Source organism: Anser cygnoides, chromosome Z (genome assembly GCF_040182565.1).
Source record: "Anser cygnoides isolate HZ-2024a breed goose chromosome Z, Taihu_goose_T2T_genome, whole genome shotgun sequence".
In the NCBI taxonomy this organism is placed as follows: Eukaryota; Metazoa; Chordata; class Aves; order Anseriformes; family Anatidae; genus Anser; species Anser cygnoides.
In genome coordinates, this window is record NC_089912.1 from 84,268,024 (window position 1) to 84,280,117 (window position 12,094).

General features: G+C 36.7%; 1 protein-coding gene across 7 annotated transcripts in view; it reads left to right on the plus strand.

Moving 5' to 3' along the window:
- UHRF2 (ubiquitin like with PHD and ring finger domains 2) overlaps positions 1-12,094 on the plus strand; it is an 84,205-nt gene that overhangs the window by 23,293 nt on the left and 48,818 nt on the right. For all 7 annotated transcript variants that reach the window (XM_066988939.1, XM_048050747.2, XM_048050748.2 and 4 more), the window contains one exon: positions 11,863-12,081. In XM_066988939.1, the coding sequence (XP_066845040.1) occupies positions 11,863-12,081 (219 nt within the window). The remainder of the gene's footprint in view (positions 1-11,862; positions 12,082-12,094) is intronic.

Genomic DNA, 12,094 nt, shown 5'->3' on the forward strand with positions numbered 1-12,094 from the left:
CCCCATTGCTAAAATAGAAATTGTTGCACAACACACCAGATTTTATCTGGCATATCCATACTACAGAAAAAGAAAATTTATGTTTGTGCTTCAGGATCTAGTTGCTCACTTTAAGCAGGTGGAGACAGTAATCTTCTTGGCCTTACTATAAGATTATGCATAGCAATTTTATGTTCATTGCCAGCAAAATTAGATAAGGTATAGGAACATAATGTTGCAAGATAGTTAAAGGCACAGGTATGTACTTGTTCAGTCTAAGGTACTGAATGTTTCAGTCGAAGATGCTGGCTATTGTGCAGAAAAAGTAACTAGGGGAAGACTTTCTGGAAAGCAAAACTTGAGCTTTTATCAGTTACTTGGTTTAACATGAATGTTACTGACCTTTGGTTAAAAATATTAAAAGGTCTCACTTCTTTTAGTGGTAATTAACATGAATGTTCAAATGGTAGTTGTTTGGGCGCTCACAGCACTTTATTTGCATCCATTAGTGTTTACCTCTGTCTGTATGCAGCTATCCTGCTGCTAGTATGTTCCTTATGGATAAAAAGGGAGGGCATAGTGTGCTTTACCACACAGTTCGTCTGTGCTCCAGAACACGTCTCATCTAATTTAACTTCTTGTATTTTTTGAAGCTCATACTTTATTATTTGTTTATTCTTCTGCACAGCTACCTCTTCCTGGATGTTCTGTTTTTTTAGGTTCAGGCTGTACATTTTGCTGCTTAACTTACTTGGCGTTTTCTGAGCTTCTTCAAAACACACGACTGCAAATAAAGACATCTTCCCTTTTATCTCCTGAAGAAAATGATTCTCTTGGGTGGGGTAATTTCAACTGTGCCTTGCCCACAATATTTATACTCCTGCAAGAGGTGAAAGCACTTGCATTCATCTGAAACAGAATAAAAATGGCTGGAAAGTGGAAAGCATAAGCCTTGGGTCTTTAAAGTCATAAAAATTACTTGAATACGTTGGAGGACTATATGTCACAGGTGGACATGTGTTGACAGCTTCTTAAATTTTTTCTGATGGTGATGTTTGAGTCTTGTTCTCTCTGCTTGTTTTATCCTTCCAGTTTGGAAGAAAATCTCACCAAAAAGGAGGCTGCAGCTGTGGGACAGGTCAGCTGTAGTGCATTAAATTGGTCTACTGCAGTTTCTTGGCTCTGAAGTGAGACCTTATGGTGATGAACAACAAATACACTTTACTATGCCACGTGTTGTGGCAGACTTAATCTGACAAGAAAAAAAAACACCTCAAACATCATCCTTTGGTGTTTTTTTCTTTTTTGTTTGGAACCTGTAATGCTTATAGCAGGGCTTGTGTAAGAAAGATGCTGGAAGTGTGTGCAACCCTATCAGGACCAGGCTTTCTGTTACTATATGCACAGTTCGTGCAGCAAAGTCTGCTAGTGCAGACCTGGCTCACCCTGCTCTCTCTGAAACACACAGATCCCACATGTTGTAACATAAATGGAGGTCTGAAACTGTTTTTTCCTTTCTTCCCTTGGCTGTGTCATTAGTATTCACACTGTATTCTGAGGTTTAGGACTGACTTAATGCATTGTTTGACACATCTATGTAAGAACTCTGTAGCTGAGAACTTTATTCAAAAGTGAAGCTTCACCTCAATCATTCCTGACAGGCATGGTTTAAGAGAGAAAGTTCATGCTTAGTCTAAATCACTGTAGTAAATTATATTGAAGCACACTTTCAAGTTCTTGAGGGTGGTGAGAAGAATCTGAAAGAACAAAAATAAGTTTTTTTTTTTTTACAGCCTAAATGCCTAAATATGCCTGGAAATTGTGATGTGTTTACTCTCCATTCCCCTTTCAGTAAGGGTTAATGATGCCTTAGCCGTCAATTCTACTTAGTCCTGTGCCTATGCATCAGGAAGTCTGCATCTGTATTGGCTGCTAGTATGTTCCACGCTCGATCCTTGAAGTAGTTAGATTTTTAGGTCTTAACAGATTTGAGGTTACTTCTGGCTTTGGTCTTCTAGCCAGAGATACTTGGCAGTCCTATCAAGTGAAGAATCCAATCAACCATTAATTCTTTTTCAACAAGGTAACTTTTAGGTCACTCCTGAGAACAGCTTTTCTTGAAGGCTGAAGCAGGACTTGTGCCTTTAAGTGAGAAAGCTGGTCTTAACTGGTACTGCTATATTTGTGTATCACAAGTCCTGTGTAGGACTTTTCAGTTCCAGGTTTGCTAAAACCTACTTGTTTTAGTCTTCAGGCTTAAATAATTTCACAAGAGTATACCTCCTCTTGAGGGACAGGCTTTCATTTGTTCCTTTCTTCTTTCCATTTCCTTCTTAATAAGAGTGAATATGAAGGGGAAAACAATAGAAAACTTTTCTAGGAAAATGAATAGAGACTACAATGAAGAGAAAATACCTGTTCTGGATAAGGGCTTGGGGTAACTTTCAAATGGACAACTACCTTATGGCAAAACAGACATTTCCCAGCTGTGAGTGCTACCGATGTATTACATATTCCTTCTTTATTGTGAAAGATTTAAAAGATATGCAGTGCTTGGTTAAGAGCACTGTTTTTATCAGTGAGGTAAAGACCATTCATCAACCCTGAACTTGAATCTGCCTTCCTTTGTTACCAGCTTTCTTGGCATGCAGCTGTGGCAATAGTACTTTTAACTGATGGTCCATCTTCTGCAGTCAGTTTCTGAATGCAGGATTTTACCTGGAGGGCAGTGTTGTTTACAGGTGTTCCTATTTCTACCAACATTCTCTTCTTCCACTTCTGCCTTTTTATTCATTATTTCTGTTTTATTTTTGTCACTATCACAAACAGCCATTAAATACTTCTAAGGTCAAGGTGTGCAATCAGTTTTTATATGTTATCTTCCATTTCATTCTTCTGCCCCAAGCAACTGTCTTCTAATACAGGTGAGGATGTGAACCTGTTTTGAACAGAAGAAATCTGAATCCTTATTTGAAAGGACTCATGAGGAATCCAGCATAAGGTCGGATCCTGAAGATAACAGTCTCCACCATAGCTTGTTTGCCTGCTTAAGAAACACTGTATGAGGAGCAGGACACTCAGTTGCTTAGTGTGGCACAATAAAGACATCTTACTTTGCTGTCATATGAAAGCTTTCCTGTTAAACTTGCCCCACTTCATATTTATTGCTTGTGCAGCACTGGCTAGTCTACTTACTGTCAGAGTTCTCACTCCGCAAGTGTTAGGGTCTTGATGGTTACCTCTTTCATGAAGTAGTGGAAAGAGTTTTTGATTGACAAACAGAAGCTCTTTTCCTTCTTTCTCCTGTTTTTCCCATGTAAGTTATTTGTAATGAAGGCCTTCCATTTAAGGTGATGCTCAATGCTATTCATAGGAAGGCTAGAGATGTTTGCAGCCTGACAAATGCCAGTATGCATACCTACACACAAATGATTAAGTATGGATTAAGTGTAGGTAACTCTTTTTCAGTGCAACCATGTTTGGATGATAACCTTTTCAGGTTTTATATCAGTCAGAGGTTTAAATTATACCTTGCACTAATATCTGCATTATGTGTCATTAAGTGTGTTATTTGTGGTTAGTTATTTTAGGGCACTAGGTAGTTTAGCAAAGGGATGAATTCTTGGCATGTTTAATACTGTGGAATGATGTCCTCAAAGAACTCCTCTGAGTTCTTTGAGAACTGGAGGTAGTCTGAGGCTTCTTCGTTTCTCAGCCCAAGAAACTGCAGTCCAGTTCGCGTCTGATCTGTTTGGCATGTGTGTTGGATGCTTTTACAATCCAGTAGAACTTCTATGGACGTCTTGTCTTTGGTGCTGTAAAGAGCCTGTCTGAAAAGCATTGTGAAGCAGGATGTGCTAGCAGTCAGTTGCATGCCCAGTCTGGTTAAGGCAACATAGGTAGCCAGATGGCAGTTACTATTTCTGAGGATTCCTAAAGCTTTTATCAAATTCCTGGACCAATGACAGACAGAGTTTATAGTACTTCCAGCTGTAGATTCATGAAAAGTAGACTTTATTTTTCCAGTTCTTAAAGGTTTTGTTTTGTTAAAATAGACTTTAGTGAGCAATTTTTTTTGTTGGTAACAGGAAGATTTTAACACGAACTGAGGTGGATAAGTAAATCAGGGTTATTCTTACCCAACAGTGTCCCTCTCCAAAGAGAAGTTCTTTTGTTCATAGCTTTGTTTATATGATGGATTTCTGAGGGTAAAGTTACTCATGTTGGCCAGTCCTTGCTGTCACTTTAGTACACCATCTTTCCACAGTTTTCTCAGTCTTCTCACTGCACTTTACCACACTTAGTGTTTCTTCTGGGTCTAGAGAGAATGCTGCAATCTCTGAGGGATCCTTATCATTATTGGAGTAGAAAGATGACAGCTGGTGTTAACCTTCAGAACCTCTCTACAGCAAGAATGAGAGCTTGCATATGGGTTTCCACATTTTTTTTTAATCTGAGCTTTCTTTTAGGATCTGTAGCTATTTGTATCATTAGCTAAAAGATAAAAGATTACAGCAACCTCAGGAATGGTCTCAATGGATGCTGGCAGTTTGAAAATCTGTTGCAAGACTAATAAGGCAGAGTTGAAGTTGCAATATACTTTGAATTTTGACATCATTTAAAGAATGCCTCCATTCTTGACATCTGTGCAACATGATGTTGTGAGTAGTGGGTATTATGTCTGTGTACAAACTAGGCTGTCCATGGATGTGATCCTACAGTAATAAAACTCAGAAATCCACTCTATGTAAACTGAATATGGAGATTTGCTGGTTGTGCATGTAGACAGAGGTGCAGGTAGTTAGCGTTACTGAAGAGCAGCTGGCTTCTCTGAGGTAAGTTTTCCATGTGCAGGTCCATTATTCATCTATTTCGGAGTGTGGATGCTGTTGGGTGTTTCGAAGCTGAGTAGAACGAACAGCTGTTTTTAGAAGCTAAAACAGTGAACTGTAGTGAATTTTATTGCAGGTAGCCTGACAAAGCAGCCATCATGAATGCAGCTTTGCCAGGGTGACACCCTTGGTTGTGTTCTGGGTATGCTGACACCTGCCGTTCCCTGTAGTGAGCTCAGCTATGTAGTTTGCACTAGTGGTGTGTTCACACATGCTCCTCGAACCAAATATAAAGGCAAAGGAAAGGACTGGGAAGAAGAAAATATATGCAAATCTGTGCCTGTTACAGATGTGCTTGGTAGCTATTTTGTTTTCTTAGAAATATATTTCTCATTCTGTAACAAAATTATTAGTCAATACCCCCATTTTATTCTTCAGCATGAAGAATTAGGAACAGCATATTCCTCGGTTTCTAGGAAGACCTCCGTTCTTACGGGTTCTGTCCTTAAGTTGTTGATATTTTTATATATAAATAAACAGCTTGTGTTAATGTGCCATGTACTTCTATTAAATAGTATTACTAATTAGGTCCTGTAGTCCTGAATAATAAATTCAATTGCTTTGTAGAACCACTTAAAAAAATATTCATTACACACTAAGGAGATTACAGCCTGCTTTGAAGGTAAAGGCATATATGGCACGCAGGAATGTGTTACTACATACTTGTAAGTAAGCTTTAGTCAGTACTTGTCCCTTGTTAGGCTGTTCGTCTTCCATAAGCTGTGTAAAATGTCATAAAAATGAACTGTGGGAAATATCAGTAATTTTAGACACTCAGATCATAAATGGAGTCCAGGAAAAGGTTAGTGTGTGTATGGGGTGGCATGTAATAAAAAGGGACTGATCTCAGTGATCTGGGGCACTGCTTGGACTCTGGTGTTCCTAAATGTAAATTGAGCTAATACAGTTGTGTCAGTCTGCCAGTAGTAGCTTCCATTTTGAGGTGGAAGGTTTGTAGTTAAATTCTACTAAAATGCCTTGACCTGCCAAGTCAGTACTCAGATGTTTTAACTCTTGTTTCTGCTTCTGCCTGAGAAGTGTTGTAAGATTGTCTTAACAATTATAAGCTTATTTATTTCTGAAGTGTTTGAGTCATGTTAGGAGCATAGGTATGTTATGGTGGCTGAAATGGGTGTAAAAGTACAGACCTGGGTAACAAACTTCTAATTTGGAAGTTTGGGAAATGGTCTAAAATGAAAAAACAGTAAAGAAGGAAAAAAAGGTGGGGGTAGTCCTACTGGAAATATTTTTTAACTGTTTGTTTATTCCCTACATCTCAACCTGCCCAAGTAAAATAATAACAGGAATTAATGTTTTCTGTGTTATAAGGTCTTTGAAAAGTTAATTGCAAGGGTAGAATGTCTTTCAAGTACAAGGGGAATTAAGCTTTATTTATTTTTTATTTTAAGCCTTTTTATTTTGTGTCTGTTTCATTAGTTCAGAACTAATCAGGGTTGCAGACACTAAGTTGTCATGGAAAATGCTGTAAGAAGTAACAGTTCCCAATGAAGGCCAAAGGTGTTGTTAGTGATCATCCTTTTTATAAAGGGAGAAGATGAGATAAAGGCATAAGCCATTTTATTTGGAAGATTGTGATAGGCTAGCACACTGAATGTTCTGGTTTGCTGCAGTCATTATCCTTATCAAAACTGTCTTGCCTTTATCAGGCAAATTTCATTTGTCTTTTATAGTCCAGACTACCCGTAACATCTTCAGAATAATGTCAAAAGCATATGCATAGATAAGTTAAGAAACAAGATTTTGTTTTATCATCATGAAGGTCAGGAATTTTAGTCATTCTGTATGATGTATAAGTAACATACAAGACAGGTTAAGCAGTCATAGTTTACAAGAGTCTCAAACTTGAATTCTCAAAAGTATGACTTTGGATTTTTTGGAGAGCACAGAATATTTTGAGAAAATGAGAAGGTAATATAAGAAGTGATGTGCTTCTTTAAGTACTGCCTTCTCAAGGAAAACCAGAACCCTTTCTCCTTGAAAGTGTCTCCTTAGCTGAAGAGATCATCAAAAGAACAAGTTTCCATTTATTCTTCAAGAAATGGTTTGAAGTTGAGACTTGCCTAACAGGTGTATTTTCAATTTTTTTAATGTGAAATGTGCAAATAAAGGTAGTAGGCAGGGATTTAATATAATGGGTTTCTACCCTACAATTTGTTGATAAATTGATTATTGGAGGCAAAGACATCGATCAAGGATTACAGGCCACTGCTATTAGAGGTGGTCACTGCTTTTTCCTCGTACATTATTTTCCAGCTATGCATACCTGATAGTTCAGTTGTGTTGAATTTGGTAACTGTATGACTGTAGAGTGTTCTTGCTTCCTGATACATCTAAAAAAAAATAAACCACTAGGGGAAGAGTGCTGTAGATCTAACTGATCCATTCGCATAAATTCTCCTGGTGGCTGCTTAGTAAGGGTGGAGCAAGGGAGGGAAGCACTGCTTTGGGCAGGTTTGATGCACATGCCACAAACAGAAATCTGCTTCCTTTTCTGTGAAGGAATGACAGAATGCCTCCATACCTCCCCTTGCACACAGTGTATTTCTCAGATGCCCTTTGTTTCATTCTATTCATACTTCAAATAGAATACTTAATATTGTGTTGAAAGTAAGTTCTTGGTAGACTGAAAAGACTTGTGTATATTCTGATGTAGAGCTAATGTTTCTCAGTAGACTGTTTTAGGAACAAACAGATACTGACCAAGAAATGCTGGGATTTTTACTACATTGATAGTTCTTTGCTATGGAAACTGTCTACAAAGTTAGGAAATCATAGGTAAATCTTGCTATGCTACTATTAGTGTTTATAGTTAAAATTATTAGAGGGAGAATCAAAATCACAGGGAAATGTGGCTTGACAGTGAACATGAGACTTCTTATGGGCAGTATTCATTGAACTGTTACAATAATACTTCCTGTTAACAATGTCTGCTTTTTAAAATATTAAGTGTAATGAAAAATACATAAAAACAAGAAAATGTCTATAATTGTTTAAAGGTTGAATTGTGTCAAATCATCATTTCAACTGTACCGAACTTACACTAGTCTAATTAGAACACTGCTGTGAAACTGCTTTGTTTTCTCTGGAGAGTTATCACAGGATTTTATAAGTAATGCAATAAATAAGAAAACACCTTCACTAAACATTCATGTCTAACAGTAGTTCTTTATTACAGTTGGCTGGAAAGGGTCTTTCACCTCATTCTTGAGGCTTGTTACAAGACTGTATTTGTTCATTGTCTTTTGGTTTATCTCCATAAACCTATGTGTTCCCATTCGTGATATAGTTACATACTACTCTTGCATTTGTAAGAGGTTAAGTTTTAATGTTGTGTGATTTATAAAGATTTGTTAAACTTCCGGAAAATGAGTGTGGAGTGAGTGGCATTTTCTATTGTTTTTTTCCATACTTAGGTAAATTATGACATTAAATACATCTGAGGTCACAAGTTTACTGTGAAAGTATTTTATTTTTACTCAGTGTAATGAGGAGTAGCGTTACTGTGCTTAACATATTTAGTATGACTGCAGATGTGTTTTTTTGAGCCTAACTCAAAGGCTTGTGACAAATGTTGTTACAAATGTTGTTTCAGCTGTTCTGTTTAGGGTATCAGTTATGGACAAACATGAATAGTTAACAAATATGAATGTTTAAATATCTGTTGGCATTTATCAAAATTCATCAGCATTTCAGCGTGTGAAAGCACAGCACCAAAACAGTTTGTGTATGGAACCTGATGCAAAAGAAATGTGAATTTTGACAAGGAAAATCTCGACAGTTTATTAACTGTCTTTTCTTCAAAAGGAAAGTTTGTGAGCTTAAGTTTCTGACCAGCCAACAAGAGAAGTTCCTTTACTGAAGACTGCCTTTCTCTTCTTTGTTTGGAGAGCAATAGGTTTCTACCTATAAGAGGAGACTTCAGGAGGTGTCTTAAGCTTAGCAATCTTCTTTCTTTGGGTTCTTTCACCAGATACTTTCAAGAGCAGAGTTGGAGTCACTGTTAACAATGAAAATTTTTATATGCCTGAGGAGCCTAGTAGGAAGGTTTCTATTCTGAGTTGTTTAGGAGTAAAAAGATGACACAAAGTTGAATATGGCACAAAATAATTATTGATGATTAAAAGTTATTTTTCCAAATGTCTTCCCCCAGAAGAAGAGAACTCAAAAAACATTTTTTCAGAGAATAGATTTTTCATATCAAAATTCCTGCTCCAAAAAACTTGCAAAATTGTTGCAAGTTACACTTGTTTTGATTATTTTTTGGGTAGTGACTTCGGAATTTTTAATGTATACTGATTTTTAAACACCGTGGATCTCATACATAACTTTTCACCTGATTATTTTTGTGTGTATATACACAATATGTAATTTTTCTTTCTTTAGTTTCTGGATGCTTAAGGCACACTTTCACTTCTGAGTTTAAGTAAACTGATTCATTGTTCACTGTTATATTTCGTGCCTTCTTCAAACTTTAGGAAGGGTTTATTGTAAAATGATTGGAACTAACCAGGATCCCAGCCTTAGTCTTAAGATTTCAGTAGCCTGTTGTACTGTGATGCTCTGCCATTATTCAGGCCCTTCAGTAAAACAGATGTGACCTCATTATAGTTGCTTTTTGCATTGCTTTATATACAGTTACTGCAATAATTATGAACACTATCACTGTAGAATAGTTCTTTTAAGGGAGAACTGCAGGACAAGTACCAGTGTTGGCTGTGTATAGTTCATGCTTTTGAATTGGAAAAAAAACTGTTTTAAAAAAAAAGTTAATGAGACTGTTCTCACATGATGGTGGCTCTCATAAGCACCTGCCTCTGTATATTCCTGTCGTGCAGATTTTGATGATTGGGATTTGAAAGTGTTGGGAAGTAAACACTTTCTGGATTTATTCTGGATTTAACTGGATTATGGATAAATTAGGTTTTAATTAGGGATTAATTAATGTAAGTAATAATTAAAGACATATATGATGTCGTCTTGGCCCTTGGTTTATCTCAAACCAATGTTAAACTATTGTGGTTCATGTTTCTTTAAACAAAAGAAGCTGATAAGTCTTCCAACAAATTTAAGCCACACTTCAGATACCTGCACAATAGAGAGCAAAGAAAGGCCTAGAGATGGAACACCAGGTTTCTTCTGGCCCTCCCATCCTGCATGTCCACAGCCTTCTCTCTAGCCAATTTCTGTTTTAGCAGATTGATAGATTTAGTACAGAAATGAACTTGCGTATAACGCATCCAATTGCATCAGGGGGGTTTCATTCAATTGTTGAGGCAGGGACAGCCTTCAGACTGTAGTTTGCCAGAGCCTCATGCTGCTAAGTACGTTTAGTTTATGTAGTTAGAACATGCGATTCTCCCAAGACTTTGAAATGGTCTTGTTCATTACAGATAGGCATGCTGGAAAGTAACAAGAGCCATGCTTATATTAGCAAGGGTAGAATTTTGCCATTATGATTTAACAGTGCTCTTTTATAAAGGCATATAAAACTATAAAGCATGAGTACTCTTGCTAAAATAATCATCATTACATGATGGAAATGTAAGATATATTGTTCTCAGTAATCCTTCTTAAACATAAAGGAATGAATACTTTGCATAGCCCTTGTCTGTAAGCACTTGACTTGCTTTCTTTTTCTCTGGGACTTGTACTGTGACCTCATCTAAGGCAAGTTTAATAATGGATGATTCTTTGCTTACAAGCAGTATTAGAAGGGAACTTCACTATTTTAGTTTAGCATCTGAGTCTTAATCTTTTTGTATTTTCTGCTAGCAATGTTTCCGTGTCTCTATTGTGCTGTATTTCCAGCACATCTAAAAACTCTGCAAGCACTACTATAGCTGAAGAATTACCTTATACAGAGGACCTAAGAAGGCTGTGTTGTTAGACCAAAAAGTTAACATCTCAAGTCTTTCTTTTTTGCTTTTTATTTCTTGTTTGTTTTTAAGATAGCAGAATTAAGATAGCTGTCAAATATTGCTAAATAAATCTTAACTTGGAAAGGAATTGGAGTTCTTCAGATACTGCTCATTACTGTTTAATTTTGTATGTGTGCTACAATTGCCACCTTCTTCCTGTGCTGCTGTATGCCATATCTTATAAACCCTAACAATTTTGGGGTGGTAATGTGTAAAATACTATGGTGTTTAAAAAAACTGTCTTCAGTGAAAAATCAACATTTCGTAATTGTGTTTTAGTGAAGCATTTTCATCTACCTTTACTTCTTACACTGTCGCATTCCTCACTGCATCTTCTCAAAAGAAGCTGTCAAAAGGACTGATCCTACATTTACCTTTCTAGGTTTCCCTTTCATAATTAAAAGGGAGAAATGTTTTCCACTTGTTAGATCATCTGTCTGAGAGGAAGTCTGAGTTCTTTCTCCTTTACTAGATTTTGTAGTTAGCCAATTTTTTAAACCCATGGTTCATTGAACATGGATTTGGACTATATCTACAACAGGAATTCAGTATGCTGTTTGTAAGGTCAAACTATTAAAAAGATTAGTCCTAAATATAATGAATATAGTGGAAATGTAACAAACGCTTGAGAACAGAGTTAAATCAGGAATGTGCAATGCTGAAAAACATTGTTTTAATCGCTACTGCTTTTTTGTTGGTTTAAGGAAAAGGTTAATTTCACTGAGAGCAAATTTGGGCCGTGTCTGTGCTAAAATTTGAAATTGATTGCATTTGAAATGTGGAAAAAATCCAGCAACCAGTTCTAACATTTTTTATTTTGTAATACAACTTGTAGATGCTGCTGTTTCCATCTGAGATTAGTCAAACAGCTGGACTCTGTTTAGATTAAAATAAAATTTTCAAAAGGATAGTAGGTCTGATTTTTTTTATGCTATGTGTTTTATAAGTCAAAGACATCTTAAAAATTATACTTTTTAGTAGTGTTGTCTATGACTTACAACTTCCTGTTACAAGAGTAATAATCATTACTGTTGTTGGCTTTGCTTTTCAAGGTACCCGGAGAATGGCATAGTAGAAATGGACACCAGTAATCTTCGACCCCGAGCAAGAACCATTCTGAAGTGGAGTGAACTAAAAGTGGGTGATGTGGTGATGGTTAACTACAATGTTGAAACTCCAGAAGAGAGAGGATTTTGGTTTGATGCAGAAATTACCTCTTTGAGAGAAATCTCAAGGACTAACAAAGAGGTTCATGCTAAAATTCTGCTGGGGTAAGAATTGTTT